General features: G+C 44.8%; 1 protein-coding gene across 1 annotated transcript in view; it reads right to left on the reverse strand.

Moving 5' to 3' along the window:
• clcn1b (chloride channel, voltage-sensitive 1b) overlaps nt 1-14310 on the reverse strand; it is a gene marked incomplete at both ends in the record, with an annotated part of 27024 nt that extends 12714 nt beyond the window's left edge. The window contains 6 exon segments of the mRNA XM_080540543.1: nt 1450-1527; nt 1989-2122; nt 2392-2520; nt 2958-3089; nt 3488-3704; nt 14260-14310. Of these exon segments, the coding sequence (XP_080396669.1) occupies nt 1450-1527; nt 1989-2122; nt 2392-2520; nt 2958-3089; nt 3488-3704; nt 14260-14310 (741 nt within the window).
• Between the last annotated feature and the right edge of the window lie 3190 nt (nt 14311-17500).

The following is a 17500-nucleotide window of genomic DNA, read 5'->3' on the forward strand; positions in this document are numbered from 1 at the left end:
AGTCACGGGGGAGAGTAGTGGAACAATCAAAGAGAGAGAGAGAGAGGAACAGAACAAAAAGGCAAAACAGAGGGAAAAAAAACAGAAAAAACAGAGAGAAAAAAAAGACAGAGGGAATAAAGTGAATGAATAATGTTCACAATAGTGTAGTAGAGCATTAGCCAAAGATACACAACAACAGCGGAATAGAAAAGCAGCGAGGAAACAGGGGGAAGAAAAGAAAACGACCTAAGCTCTCCAGAGAATTACCCAGAAGCCCTAAACAACTTAACAACTCATCCAAACAAACAGACAGAGCCGGAGAGACACCAGGCGGAGTACAGAAACACTCAGCAACACAACCATCTGGTCTGTGCCTGCCTAGGGCTCCTTCAACGGGTTGGAACATTCAGAGCATCGCAGATAGAACATTCAACATGCCAGAACAGATCCTCCGACAGTCGCCCTTGTCCTTTCTATACAGACAAACGATCTGAACGTTTTTACACATGCTGATGACACACATCCCTGGTGTACTGGGATGTGTGACGGAGTTAGCCGCCGCTGGCCCCAAAAAACACTAAATAAAGGCGTCAGTTATTTCATATTCCTTTGATTAAAAAATTAAGATTTTTAAAGCTAGGGAAATCTCTTCCTAGATCTGTTGGTGGGAGAAACTTTCACCCTCTTTTACTGGATGCGGTGGTGCATCATGGACCCTAGGGGTGCATTCCCCTAGACACTGATCAAAGGTCAGTCTTCCATTTCCCCTTTCCGTATGGTTATTTAGAATTGGAGAAAGGCAAAGCTGACCCTAGACCAGTGCCTGAAAGCAGTTTCAGTTCCAGTGCAAGGTGCATGTAGGGATAGGTGGGCGTGACTTGCCTCCCACTGGGGCGGCGAAGCAGGTGGCCACTCCCACGGCACACGCACACACCAGCAGGTCCTGGTTATGGGCGCTATTCTGGGGTTAGGGAGGTCACAGGTCAACAGAACACACAAGACGGGGATGGGGGGAGGGAGGGAGGGAGGGAGGGAGAGAGGAGAGAGGAGCAAGAGAAGGAGGGTATATAGGAAAGATATGGGGTGGGGTAGGAAGGGGGGAGACAGACACAGGACGACGGGGCAGGGGAGGTCACTGTTAATAAGCATGCCAGACATTACCATCACACTATTAATACAGAGAGACACAAACACAGACAAGGTGTGAGGGAGAGAGCCAAAACAAAGACATGAGAGAGAGAGAGAGAGAGAGAGAGTTGAAATGACAACAGTCATAACAGCAACAAGGGGGGGAAAGGAACGAGACTTTAAAAAGACACACACACGGCAGACATGACAGGGCGACAACCTCTATAAAGCCACATTCCACATTCCAGCTATTACTCAGGTCAAAGGTCATGACAGTCAACCATCAGAGTGAGGGGCTGATGGGAGTTGTAGTTTGTTTGGTCAGGGGCCTCAGCTTACCTCATAGACTCCAGTGAAGATGGACATGATTTTACTCAGCACCGCCGCACAGATGCTGGCTATGTGGACGAAGGGGCCCTAGGAATGATGGGATAGGACAAGGACAGGGTCAGTGACTTAGGAAGTCATGTCACCAGACATTGATCTGCATAGACGCAGACAATTTGCTTTGACTTCAATTCATCCAATATAATTGGACAGTGTGTGTTTGACAGTCGCCCAGCCTCCCTGAAGGGGGGAAAAGGATGGAGCATGTCGAGGAGTTGAGTAAATTGTTTCAATCCCCACAAGGAGAGGAGGAGAAAACATGACAGAGGATGATTAATGAACCTCTGGGATGAGAAGAGAGAGAGGGGCAGAGAGAGAGAGAGAGAGAGAGAGATGGCTGGCAGAGAGAGAGAGAGAGAGAGAGAGACAGAGAGAGAGAGAGAGAGAGAGAGAGAGAGAGATGGCTGGCAGAGAGAGAGAGAAAGAGGTCAGAGATGGAGGGTGGGGTGGATGGAGAGATCATTATGAGAGGAAAAGAGAAGAAGATCCACCTCTTTCCCTACTGGCATCCCACTACCCAGGCCGGCGGTCAGACCGATGACTTTGGCCACGAAGGCCTTGAGTGTTAGATACTCCTTCAACACCACGCCTCTGAGAATGGTCTTCAGCTCAGGAATGCCAGAGCCTATGGAGAGAGAGAGAGAGAGGGAGAAAGGGAGGGAGGGAGAGAGAGAGAGAAGGGATGAGACAAGACAATAGGTAAGAGAAGTACGGTAATGGAGGGAGGAAAAAAAGAGGGTAGTATGGAGGAAGTATATAACTTGAAGAGTACAGTAGTGGGCGGGGAGATGGCTATCACAAGTACTGGGTCCAGACAGAATGTAGAGAATGTGAGTGAGAGTGAGGGAAAGATTCAAGATCAAAAAAGAGATGTGGGGAGATTGTTGTACCGACCGATGGCCTGCGGGGCGACCAGGTTGCAGAATTGCGAGGCGAACATGATGAGGACCATGGGGTAGGTGATCCAGGCCAGGTACTGGAGCAGGACGTTCCCACTCAGCTCCACATGCATCCACTTATACGCTGAGAGAGAGGGGGGGGGGGGGTCAAGAGAGAGAGAGGAATCATGTACTTTCTCAAGGTGGAAAAGATGAGATACACATTGCAGGGATCAACTGGGAGGTTTAGTGCAGTGTGGCAGCCTTTCATTTCTTACGTGGAACGTCTAACAATGCCTTTTACTTCTTAAAAATGGCTTTGCATTATAGTATATGAGAAGTACTCTGTGAACTGTTATTTATTATTATTTTTGTTTCTGTTTTTGTTTTGTTTTGTTGTTTTCGCTGTTTTGTCTGTGTGCTTATGTCTGTTGCGTACTGTAATGTCTCTGAAAACTAAATAAAAAACACATTGAGTAAAAAAAAAAGAGAGAGAGAGGAAGAGAGGCATATGGCTCTGTCGTGTGGTGCCTTGCTGTCCTACAGACAGAGTGTATTATGGGGGTTGTAGTAGTGTGGTACCTTGTAAGCTCTTGGCGCTTGTGTAGTCCATGCTCCAACTGACTAGAGCCATACTGACGCCCAGCAGCACCAGGAAGATCCAGTCTTCCCCCAGCTTGGTCACGATGTACCGCTGGATACGAGCCACGCAATCTACAGAACGACACAACGAACAATACCAGTGCAATGAACAGCATATTCATTTGACTACAAAGGGTTCAAACTGTTTTTTTTCGAGTGTTTTGAGCTGCGTATTCATTCATTTGTGACGTTAGAATTATAAGGTTCTATCTCAATTTTTGTCAAAATTGAGTTTTTTACATAATCTGATCCATTAGGTGTTTATTAATGCCTGTGTGGTGTTATTTTTAAAATGTTGCCATTTTTGAGTTAGTAATTAATAAAATACAAAGGTTCCATCTCACAAAACATAATGGAATGTAAAAACTTTGACGCTCAATATCTCTGAACTGCCCTAAACGGAGATAGAACCTTATCATTCTAAGCTCACGAATTTGCAACATAAAAAGAGCTTGTCGCTTGTCTCTCACCTTGGCACTTGGAGTAGGGGCGGGGCTTCTTCTGAGAGGAGGTGTGGCTGAGATGGGTCTCCAAGGTGACTGGGTGATGATGTCGTCGGCCATGTCCTCGCCTGGCGTTGGCTGTGGTGTTGTCCCCTGTCTGTTTCCTCCATTGTCGCTCTGTGAGTAAGCGTGTGGCCTCCCGCCTGGCAAAGCTACCCAGTTGCTCCCTGTACTCCCCGTAGAGCTAGAGAGGGGGGGGGGGGGAGGGAAATACTACATTACCCAGAAAGCCCTGCGAATCTCAAAAACTGGACCCAGCTAAGAGTTGACTTCCTTGAAGTAATACATTAAGTGAAGGTGGGACTAAGAGGGATACTTTATTCATGTCAGGTGCAACGAGGCCGAAGAGAGGGAGATTAGGACAGGGAGAGAGAGCAAAAAGGAAGCAAGGAAAAGGGGGGAGTGAAAACCTTGAAAGCTGATCAGGGGTAGAAAACTGGATCCAGCAGAGAGAGGAAGAGATAACGAGGTAGAGAGAGGGAATGTGCGGCGTGTGTGTAAGGGATACACACCAACCTGAATACCCTCCCAGACAGAAATAGAACAAAACGGGTTCTAGAGATCGGAAAAAACCCCTCCCGCAGTGGAAGTAGGAGCTGGACAGCAGCCAGAGGAAGAGATCCCGGAAAGAGAACATTCCACACCTTCCCCTTCCAGTGTGTACGCGTGCACACACACATAGAACACACACACACACACACACACACACACATATAACACACACACACACACACACACATATAACACACACACACACACATAATTGCACATACACACCCCTACACATCCACATCCACATCCACATCCACACACACACACACAAACAATACATTTTACCCCTTTGAGACGTGAGATCAGCTTTCACCAACCACACGCCTAACTTCACCTATCCTGAGACTATGATACTGGACCTGTGCTTCACGGCAGCAACTTTCACTTACAGCTACAGTACATACCACGACATTGCAATTGGGCAACTGACACCTACAGTATCATCTACATACCACTTCTACACTGCAATGCAGAAGTCTAAATCATTGGAGAAGCAAGGCGCCAGACTCATCTGTATCAAGTTCTTACAGGATGGGAGAGAGGCTGCTGCCAACCATGAGGCCTTGCTGACAACTACGGCAGAAGATAGAATGAGGGGATGGATAAGGCCCAACAGCTCTTCAGAGATTTGATCCCACCCCTAACACCAATGTAGAAAACGGGGAGTTTTTTGTTTTTTTTTCTGAGTGGGGCAGTCCCACTCATATTTTTCATTTTATTAACAGATACAGTAGAGATTTTTAGACAGGAAGGATGGGAGAGAGAGAGGAGCAATGACATGCAGGATATGTCCCCGGCCGGAATCGAACCGGGGACCCTGCGGTTACATGGTCAACACTTAACCCGCTACGCCACCTAAGCGCCTCGAAAACGGGGAGTTGACGAGCGATTCTAGCAGAGATATTAGTGCACTATCCACCGTTCTATCCAATAGTCGACTCACTTCGTGTAGCAGTGCTCGTGAGACACAGCTAAGGTCAGGTGAGTAGGTGGACGTTGCCCCTAAGCGGACAGACAGAGGGTCAGAATAAGCAGCTGATATACAGCACTAATGGTTAAGGATAGAATTGTGGGTAGTGTAATCTGATCCTAAATCTGTGGTTACGGGAAACGTGAACCTAGAGTGGTTGAATTCAAGTTGATGATAAACCACAAGACCACCACTTACTCTCAAAGTGACTGATAGAAATTTAGAAATGTTTGAAGTAGTCCCCAAGAGCCTCACTCACTGCTTTCAAACAAATCCTGCATCGAACCATAGTCGATCAATGCACCTGCTGATCACCGTCTCTCACCCATCCCATAACCCATCACTGCCTCATTTTAAGTACCTCTGCTCCACTCCCCCCGCTATCCCTCACCTCCGCTCTTCCTCACCCCTACCTCCTCCTTCTCTCTCCCCTCTCTCTGACTGTTAGTATTTTAATGCATCTGTATTTGCCAGTGTTTTATTGTTGTAAATTATTTAACCTTGTTTTATTTCTAGCTTCCCCCCCCCCCCCCAAAGAGCCATTGCTTTTTGGTCAGGCTGCATTTGTAAATAAGAATTTGTTCTTACATGTTTGCCTGGTTAAATAAAGGTTAAATAAAGGTTAAATAAAATAAAAGAGCCAACTCTTTACCGACTAGGTATTTCATACACAATTATCTTCTAATCATTATTCATAGCATTTACTCAATTGTTAACAATCCAATACTTACACTATAATAACAGCTGAGTAAACAGAGGATCTATATTTAGTTCTTGTGAGCGTGCAAGTCATTGTTGGCTACCAGTGTGTTTTCTTGTCATTAGTAGTCATCATGTAGCATGCCGCATGCAGTGTGTGGCTTGAAAACTACAGAAGACCTCTTGTAATTAGTTCATATACAAAAGCAAAACATCATTGATATTTTCCTTCCTCTGATTGGAAAAGTAACCTTTTTGACATTCTGTATGACAATGTTTTAGTAGACTATATCCCCAACATGAATAAAGGTACTGATAATAGTTTATTTCATATCCTATTTAAGCCATATCTATCATAAATCAGTATAGGCCTACAGACAATTTGATTATTCCATACCGGTAAATAGTTAAAGAGACACTTCTCCATTTTACAATCTCTTATTCATTATCTCATGTTCATTATCTCATATTCATTATCTCATATTCATTATCTCATGTTCATTATCTCATGTTCATTATCTTCAGCACATAAGTAAGTGAGGCCACCTTGGTGGACAGTCTTGCCACCTCCAGTAGTCTACTCTGACTCTAGGACAGTTGAGGACATCAGATTTTCCTGGGAAAATATTAAGATAGTAAAAATGCCTTGTATTCAAAGCAACTTATAGATGTAGTCATAGATTTCATTATGAAACTGTATGATAAAAGTGTGATATATTGAACATATCCATGCCTCTCCAGCCTTATAAAGTTTAATAACATGACTGAATCTATAAAGCTCCATAAATCGTGAGCTTAGAATGATAAGGTTCTATCTCCGTTTAGAATGATAAGGTTCTATCACCGTTTAGGGTAGTTCGGAGATACTGAGCGTCAACGTTTTTACATTCCATTATGTTTTGTGAGATGGAACATTTGTATTTTATGAATTACTAACTCAAAAATGTCAACATTTAAAAAAAAAAATACCACACAGGCATTAATAAACACCTAATGGATCAGATTATGTAAAAAACTCAATTTTGACAAAAAAATTGAGTTAGAACCTTATAATTCTAACGTCACGTAATGTCAATAAAACTATCTCACCATAGAACACTCACACACAAATAAAGTTCCCCCTCCACCATTATCCTTCTAGTGGAATCCATAACTATTTATAAACATATTACTTGTACTGAGAAAACAAACAAACAAACTGTATAATACACATACATCCTTTAAATAAACCCAAAGTAATACACAACCCTTTCAGACGAATAAGTATATAATCTTGTTGCATACCTCCGCTTGGTCAATTCTCTTAGACATGTCGTGGTGATGGTGACAATGGAGTATGTGTGACTTCAGTATTGGGTCAACAAGTCTAACCATTAACAACCACAGCTCTATTAATCAGAGATGACCACCCATGTAGGGCTTGGAGGGGAAACAAGGGAAAGAAAAGAGGAACTTGTGATAGAAAAACAATGATAGAAAGAGAGGGAGAGACAGAGGAGAGAGAGGGGGGGGGAGAGCCAGAGGAAGAGATAGAGAGAGAGAGAGAGAGAGAGAGAGAGAGAGAGAGAGAGAGAGAGAGAGAGAGATACAGTGATACGTTTGATGAGTTCACTCTGGACCTGAGCGTGTCTCAGAACCTGTCAGTAGACTACATGGGAAGTTTGATGTGACTGGTTTCCATCAGCCTTACACTGCACCCCCCATTTCTATCGTAACTACAAAAAAATGAAGGGAACACTCTAAGGTTATGCCTCCCCAGACCACCACTGACACACCAAACCGGTCATGCTGGATGATGTTTCAGGCAGCATAACGTTTGCCAAACCTGACAATTCTAGTGTTCAATTCTGTGACAGTTTGGTCAGAATCATGCACACGAGTAGCCCGCTGGAGGTCATTTTGTAGGGTTCTGGCAGTGCTCCTCCTGTTCCTCCTCGCACAAAGGAGCAGATTCCGTTCCTGCTGCTGGGCTGTTGTCCTTCTACGGCCCTGTCCCTGTCCAGCTCTCCTCGTGTTAATGACTTCCTGTCTCCCGTTATCTCCTCTGTGCTCTTGAGACTGTGCTGGGAGACACAGTAGGGTAGTGGTGGTCTAGTCTAGTGGATAGTGAGTTGGACTTGTGATCGGAAGGTTGTGAGTTCAAATCTTGCCTGAAACCACACCACTACTAGTGTGCCCTTGAGTAAGGCACTTAGCCCTCAGTTACTCCAGGGGGAATGTCCCTGTAATTCGTAATTGTAAGTCGCTTTGGATTAAAAGCGTCTGCTAAATGGCAACATTATTATTAATTAAATTATTACACAGCAAATGTTCTTGAGACGGCACGTATGGATGTGCCATCCTGGAGGTGGTGGACTACCTGTGCATCCTGATTGGGCTGCAGGTACATGCTACCAGTAGTGACACTACTACTAGCACTAGCACTAGGGCACTAGCAAAATGCAACACTAGAGATCAAAATCAGTCCAGAAGACTAAGGAGAGAGAAATGGTCTGTGGCCACCACCTGCAAAACCATTTTAATTTGAATAATATCCCAGAAGTTTAATTGACTTGGTTATACTGTGATGATTAAGTGTTCCCTTAATTTTTTGGAGCAGCGGATTTATGTGTGTTCACTGACCTAATAAAATGACTACTAATAGATAAATAAAAATAAACTGACAGAGAAGTGGATGAATAAATAAATTATTCATCATTCGGGTGGTGTAATGGTGTGGGGGAATGTTTTCTTGTAACACTTGTCTTTCAATACCAATCACTCATCCCTTGAATGCCACAACCTATTTGAATGCCACAAGCGGGATCTGATTCGAATAGAGGAACGCCTTTGAGATGTGGTAGAACGGGAGATTCACAGCTTGAAAGTGCACCTGAAAAATCAGGTGCAGGAATTCCTTGATGCAATCATGTCATCCTGGACCAGAATGATTGCATTACACAATTCCTACAGATTTTTCAGGTGCAAGTTGTGAATCTCCCATTCTAACATATCGTGAGCTTAGAATTCTAAGGTTCTATCTCCGTTTAGGGTAGTTTAGAGATAATGAGCGTCAAAGTTTTTACATTCCATTATGTTTTATGAGATGGAACCTTTGTATTTTATGAATTACTAACTCAAAAATGTCAACATTTTAAAAATAACACCACACAGGCATTAATAAACACCTAATGGATCAGATTATGTAAAAAACTAAATTTTGACAAAAATTTAGATAGAACCTTATAATTCTAACATCACGACATGTCTCGAAATATCAAATTAGAATAATGATTGCATGATGATGCACTTAACAAACTAGCTGAAATAGCTACACAGTCTCCTACAGGGTAGTACTAGTCTCCTACGGAGGATTCCAATACATTTGCTATATCTGTCACCAGACAGCTTGTTAGATTTTAAGATTTTGCGTTGTGTTGTTTGGTTATGATACATTCATTAACCACCGCATTGCAGCCAGAAAGTGCCACCCTCCCTCGGGAAGGAGAGGGAGGGAGAAAAACAACAGAGATAGAGTGGTAGTGACAGCGTGAGAGAGACATTGAATCCTGTGATAGATGTTTCACTGAGGACCAAACTGTCTCCATTTATCAGCCTGTGTGTTTGCCTGATGTCACTGTGTGACCCTATGAGTTATCATTTACTCTATAATCAACAACTACACACTAATAACACATTCACTACAACGGCGTAAAGTGAACAGCTCTACATTAAATTCTCTGATGACTTTGAGAGGGGAGAGAGAGAAGGAGTGAGAGAGAGAGAGAGAGAGAGAGAGAGAGAGAGAGAGAGAGAGAGAGAGAGAGAAAGAGTGAGAGTGAAAGCTGCTAACAGATGCACAGTGAAGGACAGAGTGACTTTGAGAGTTAATTAAAAAAAAGAATAACAACAAATTCCTTTGTCCCTCATGAGAGAATGTGTGTATGTGTGTATGCCTTACATGTGTGTACCGGTTTATGCATGATGTTGTGTGTGTGTGTGTGTGTGTGTGTGTGTTAGTGAGTATACAAAAAAATGAACATGAATGAGTTTGTGTGTGTGTGTGTGTGTGTGTGTGTGTGTGTGTGTGTGTGTGTGTGTGTGTGTGTGGTCAGCCCTAACAATATAGCCCTGTCTTGAGTCAAAAGGTTAATGATAAAATCTAGCCCAGTCACTGATGGACAGATAGAGATTAGGATATGGGGCACCTCCCACAAACCCCCACACAACCACCCACCTACCCCCACCCCACCACCAAACACACACCACCACACACTGTACTGTACTTCACACACTGACACCGACACCGACACACACACAAACAAACAAACGTAATCTACACCAACTACCTCAGGAGACTGGCTCTTTATATGGCTCTTCTCCATATACAGCAACCTGAGCTAATATTGTCTGTTTAAAACCTAAAGACATAGGCTGTAACATAAGAAAAAAATAAAGAAAAAAAACCCATACACAATACAAACATTAACATAAGTCCAGCTGATGGTTAACACAACCCCCTGCTGCTGGTTCCAATCAGATAAAGTCATTATGAAATCTGACAATTGACCAGTGCAAGTACTATTTGGACCGCATATCTCCACATATACTTTGCTATTGATTGAGGAACCAATAGGAGGAGCAGTTTAAGAGCATTTATCAACAGGTAAAGAAACAAATGTAAAGAATGGTATAACGTATAAGAACATACAATGTCGATGTCATACAATGACCTCAACATGACCTCTAAATCAGTTGTCTTTAGAAGTCAATAATCACTACAATGTTGAAACAGAAATAGGTCAAAACACCTGATGTTTTAGGTAACAATCAAGATCATGTCTTACCAGAATCTGGTCTAGATTCAGAACTGTCTCAAACGTGTTAATGCGCTCCATCATTCCTCCACTCTTCTGACAGGATGGCTTGTCAGTCTTTCCTTCCTCTTGCTGTATTCCCCTCTCTCTAATATGCTGTATCTCGTTCTCTCTATCCTATGTAAACTATCCTTATCTACTGGATCTGTCCGTTAAAAACCTCCAGTGTAACTAACTGTACCTGCCTCCTTCCTGTCCAAGGAGGGAGTAATACAGTATAGTCCCCAATGACTGACATGTATGAGCACTACAGTACACGTACACACACACGTACACACGTACACACACACACACATACACACACACACACACACACACACACACACACACACACACACACACACACAGGACACACACACACACACACACACACACACACACACAGGAGGAAGGGGAGGAGGTTAATACTGACACTTAAGCTTGACAATAAGTTGTCAGCAGCTCTTAATTCTGCTCTGAGTCTATTCCCTATAAGCCCTGCAGTCAGTCCAGCGGGAGACTTTAGATTCTCCAGTCAAAGATCATAAAGGGAGACAGTCTCTGTGGTCTGAATGTAGGGTTAGGGTTAGGTAATGTAATGTAGTGTTAGTGATTTAATACCTGACCACTGCTGCTTGCGTTACCTCTCCCAAGAGGCTGGAGTCATAGACATTAACCCCAATCCTAACCCATAGACATTCAGTATATAAGACATGTATGCCATCTTATGCTCTTTGGACGGAATTGTACTTCACCTACCTCACAGTAAGCTGAGGAAACTTGTGACTGGCCATGTTAAGAAGACTGGTCATTTAGTAGATTTGTGCATATTGAATAATACAGTACAGACATTGTACAAGTGAAAGTAGACATATTGCCTCAAATTCAGTTTTGCCCGAAAACAATGTCCTAACCCTTTCAACCCTCCACCTTTTCACCTTACCCCCTCCTCTCTTCCCCCTCAAACCTTCCCTTTCACCACCCCTTGTCCCCGGCCTCCCCCACCCACAGGGTGAAACCTTACTCTGGGTTAAATTTAGCACCAGTGTGACCCAATGTTCACTGACACACTTCTCCACACAACCATCCCTCCTCTCTCTGTCTGTTTATCTCTCGATCAGTCCACCTACATGGTGTTCAGATGTCGAGTTTCTTGGAGTGCTACGATGTCGGAAGTTAAACCAAGGCCATGTACCATGTCAAATATGCATCAGTAGCCAATGCACTTGCATATCACAAAATATTCAAGTTGAAATGTAATAGGGGGTCACTCAGGTAATCTGCAGTGTACATTCCAGCCATCCCATAATCTAACTGCATTGGTTTGTGACTGTGTATTCTGTTCTATGACTTCAAACAACGAAGAGATCATTCATAAACAGTTGAGTATTGTTGACACCCACAACACACCCATGTCTCTGTTCCAAGTGTCTGTCAGCTTAATCCTAGCCCTCATGGGTCATTCTCTCCTCAGCTCAGGCCAGGGGTCAACCACTGCTGTGTGACCTGGAAGTGATTCACAAGTCTTAATATCCTGCTCCAACACCACGATGCCACAGGACAGACAAGTAAACATGCTGGGCCCGGCGGTGGCGGGTCAATCCTAAAACGGGTTCAGCTTGCTAACTCATAAATCCTGCTTCATGAAATAAAACACCGACCATGCCATGGGCCACGGATAATAAATAAAGTGTATTAAGATAGCATACCCGTATTAACAGCTCGACACCAATCCCTCTACCCCGTCTGGACATCACCCATGAACCCTCTCTCACCGCAACAGACAGACACACGGACACACGCAAATAGCAAATAGCGACCATAACTGCGCGATGGATATGTCTAAGTAATTCCAGAGGAGACACATTAAGGCTGTAAATACTGTGACTAATTGAGATTTCTTATTTATATCTGACCTATGCTCTGGTAGAGGCTCCGATAGGGACGGTGATAAAGAGATTCGGCCTTGGGCGAAGCTGCCCTCCTCCTCTCCCAGGAAGACAGGAGACAGAGGAGGGAAATGTAGGGAGGAGGGAGGGAGGTTAAGAGGAACAGTATTGATGTTACGGTACATGTGGGATAACGGTACATGTGGGAAAACTAGTTTTAGGATTAGGTGCTACGTCGACTTGGTACATGCTGGCGTGTCTAACCCTAACCCTAATCCTAACCCTAACCCTAACCCTACCCCTAACCCTAATCCTAACCCTAACCGTAGCACCCTAGCACCTAACCCTAACCCTAGTTTTCCCACATGTACCGTATTCCCACATGTACCGTAACATTGACACTCTCTCCTCCTCACTTCCTTTACTGTGTGCGCCTTGCTCCAACATACACAGCTTGGTCTTCCTTCACACTCCCTCCTGCTCCTCTCTCTGCCTTTGTCTCCTACTTCTACACCCCATGTCAAGACCCACAGAGTAGACGACAGTACGATGTCAACAGCCATCAACCCACTCTGATATTCTTGTCTTTAAGTGTACACGTCGTTAACACAACAGAATCTAGGTTCACTTTCAGGTGGTGCCATAGAGGATCATTCTGAACTCTTACACCCTTTATTACACTCCCAAGCTGAACCAAGTTGAGTGTGTCGCTGTGCTGACTTGACTGATAACACATCCGCCACAGTAGCTGTTACACGGCCAGAAAAGAACCAATGTGAATCAGCAAACAGCGACACAATCGCTGTGCATAATCAAATCTCCAAATCGGTTCAGAAAATACGAAAATCAAGTGTGCCCTGAACATGCTCTTCTACGATGAAGATCTAACCAGATGAAAGTGTGGAGATAGAATAACATGACTTCATCCATGGTGGAGAGGACCGTCCGACGCTGTATAAATACATCTAACCTGTCTGCTCCGGTTTCCTGCCGTATAGGAGGACGTATTTATAAACCACGTACACACCGAAGACAGTAATGACTTTACAAGACTGCGGAGAGGCTGAGGAGAAGGAGGAGAAGGACACTGGTGGGATGAGGAGGGGGTTACGAAACAATAGCAAGGGGACGAGGATCATCTCAACACCCGCGCATCACAGCCGTGAGGTGGGGGTGTTACAAAGAGAGAGGGGGGGGGGCGGGGGGGTTGAGGAAGACAAGGTGTCAAATATCTCGGATAGTCAGCAGGGTTTTAACACAAGGACATGAAGATGAGTGGAAGTGGCATGTGATTACATAAGAAAATGGAGCCAGAGAGAGCCCAGAGGAGAACACTGATTGGAGGAGAGAGAGGCTGGGGGACTCACAGGGGAAACTTGTCTTCAGGTGTTTGTCATCCGAAGTGCAGATCACCATGTTAACACCTTAGCACACAAGCACAGCACACCAACACAGACAGACAGGTGGAGAGAATGATGGATGGGGGGAGGAGGAGGGGGGGTGAAGAGGGCAAAAGAAGAGTGAAGAGCGATGGATCAGATAAGTGGACGGACAAACGGACGCAAAGAGGGAGGAGAGAGAGCGAGAGAGATGTCGATGGATGGACAGAGAGAGACAGCGAGAAAGGGGAAAAGAAGATAGGCGATAGGAGAGGTGGATGGACAGACTGATCAGACAGACAAGACAGGGGAGAGCAAGAGAGGTAGATGGATGGACAGAGAGAGAGAGGGATGAGAAGATAGAGGTGGACGGACAGACAGACAGACGGACAGACAGAGAACAGGAGAGACCTACCAGGGTCTGTTGGTACCTCAGAGCCTTCGTCTGCGATGCATCTGCAGCCATTGACACGCTGTCACTGACCCAAAAATAACCCCACTGGACGCTTCAGCATTTCCACCAGTGCGGGCGGGCAGCACTGTCCACACACTCTCACATACACACACACACACACACACACACACAGTATTACAGATACACACAGTCAAACACACACACACTTGTTTAGGGGACACACATTATCAGCAACACCTGCTCAAACCCCTGTTCGTTCAATGCATACACATTCAAACTGAAGATGGTTTTTAGTCTAGGGTCTAATCCAGGTGAATCCAGAGGCAGCGACCGACCACATCCAGTTCCACTGTAGGACAGACAGACAGAGAGAGAGACGGACCTACAGACAGACCCCCGGTACAGTGATATGATGAGGCAGCCAGCGACGAACGCAGTGCTTTCCTTTATTAGAACTGCAGACACCTAGCCACACACACACACACTCACACTCACACACACACACACACACACACACACAAGCACGCATTGCACAGGGGGGCTCGCATTAACGACACTGATACCGACACACACCACCCTGCACCCCTGAGCAGCACACACACACGGACGCAGTGAGGCCATTAGATGTGTGTTTTTGGATGGGGGGGGGTGTTCATGTTTGGACAGGGGTGAGGGAGAGGTGGGGGGGGGGAGAAGGAGGGGAGATGCCACCCCCCTCACAGGGCAGCCCCCTGCAACGTGAGGAGGAGGGAGGTGCACATGACACCCCCATGACAGGTCTCACCTCGTCAGCCAATGATACCAGGCTATCCCAGCAAACCCTTCACATGCTCCAGACCTCCCCCCTCTATCAAAACACCTCCCCCCCCTCCTTGCCTTGTGCAAAACAGTCCTTCAATCAAGCATTATGGCTGAAGCTCTCATTGGATGGCCCAGGTGGAGCAATCACCATCATTTTTGCTTAAACCTATCCAGTCACCTTCAGCACTGCTAGTTCTCCATGTGGTGGTGCATGCCAATTCGGTTGTTAAGTCTGACGTCAAACGTGACGTTTAGCAATTTCCGGGTCCAAACCAGAAATTCCCTGCACCAGAGTCCAGAGTACCAGTATACTACAGCGGTAGAATGACAGTTCAATCGTTTTTTAGACTCAGATCTATTCATACAACAAGGGACACAGCACTTTCCCGTTTTTCCCATATTGTCAGGATCTTTGAGCCTCGGATATAAATAAATATTATTAATTATTATTATTACTGAGGCATTTCGAAGACAGCGCCTCAGCCAACTTTGGACCTGGAAACACGTCACGACTTAACAACCGAATTGTCTAAAGTAGCTTCCTTTCCTTCCCTGCCTCCTTTGTTAGCCTGATCCTTCTCAGAAATCTACACTCTACAAGTATGGGAGAAACCAACAAGGAACTTGCTGGGTTGGGGATGGAGGAGGAGAGGAGACCTTTGTAGACAACTGAGACACACCCCTTAGAGAAACACATCACTGCACTCAGACCACTGATCTGATCACCTTTTCTACAATATCTTGGTATTTATCTCCTATACTTACTCAGGGTATATACAGGAATCTTGAGGTTAATTTCAATACCTTTCTAAGGACTTTTTAAAGACCTTGTCAATATTTTTCCAGACCTCACCGCCACTTCGAGCTGTAACCGTTTACATCAGTGACACCTTTAACTTAACAGTTTGAGTTTGCAATAGACTAGACCACTATCATACAACACAATTTCCGGTTCATCTTTGTTTTTTAATAAAACGAATACATTCACGAACGTTTACTAAAGGTTTTTAGGACTCAAACTCTTTGGACAGAGTCTAATTCGGAAAAATACCTCATAAAATCGTGAAAATACTTTTTAATACTTATTAAGGGTCTTGATTTTCCCAAAATTGATTCCTCAACTTTTAATACTTTTCAAGACACCGCGGATACCCTGTTACTACTATTACCCCCCCCACCATCACCACCACCACCACCATGGTACCCTTTCCCCCGTTCCCCTTTCAGACTGGTGATGATACAGGCCTGAACATAACAACCTCAGAGAGATGGGCCCCCCCCGTCAATCCCTTTAACCCTGCCCTGCTTTGTGGGCCACACGCCTCCACATAACAGCCTTAATCTCGGAGCGTGGCAGTGGCCATTGAAAAAATGTGTCACTCCGACCGAGGGGAGTGAGTGTGAGTGCGTCTGGGGAGAATGACTATGGACAGCTGGGCTGAGGCTCTTATCTGATACACAGACAACATTATCACTGTGGTAGTGGTCTGCCTGCCACATAGAGATGCATACGGGATAGCGATAGCACAGATAGTCCTTAGTGCAGCGGAATCAGGGCTACGGGTGGGTTACACTACACCGGTAAACTCAGAGACAGACAGGACAGACTGTACACTGCCTGGGAGGGAGGGAGGTCAACAAACACAGCAACAAGGTTCAGAATATAGTATAGCATGCGTAGTAAGTGTATACACACACACACGCACGCACACACACGATATAGTCGTAGGAAAAAACATAGGGTTGTTTATTGTCATGAACACTTGGCAGTCATCATAGTTATTAAGAACACATATTATCCCCCCCCCCCCCCCCCCCCCCCTTCCAATAGCTTGACATGAACCAGACCCCTCTGTACTTCATACACAGCAGGATGAAGTTACCCCAACACCCCCCCCCCATGACCAAGGTCAGGTCTGGGAAAGGGCAAGGGCAACGTCTACCAGGAGTATTTCATACAGAGCTTATACTGTAGATAAGCACAACACAACTCCTCTGTGATTGGCCGGTTTACCTGCTCAATCAATACTATTCTGTCGTATCCACCTTTCACTACAACACTGTTGTATGAACACACACTCGTCTGTTCTGTGCTCGGGAAAATCATCGATATTGCTCGTACACTTTATGTGTTACTCATACACGTTCTATTGTCTCCCTATGTCACTGTCAAACTCAATACAGCAGCATACTGTAAATACACCACTTAAGGTAACATATTCCTCTTGTGGCACTTATTGCTGTGGAAAAACGGCATAACATGAAGTATTATAGTTTGCTTGCAATAGTTTGCAAAATAGCTGCTTTTAGAAATCAATCCATACTGTATTTCATATCTTTGTAAATAAACAACCACCTAAATACAGTGAACCTAAATCTTTACTGGAGGGCGGGCGTGTCAACAGAGGGGAAATACTATTGGGTGTCGGGGTGGTCGTAA

This window comes from Nansenia antarctica, assembly GCF_963989245.1.
Source record: "Nansenia antarctica genome assembly, chromosome: 10".
NCBI lineage: Eukaryota > Metazoa > Chordata > Actinopteri > Argentiniformes > Microstomatidae > Nansenia > Nansenia antarctica.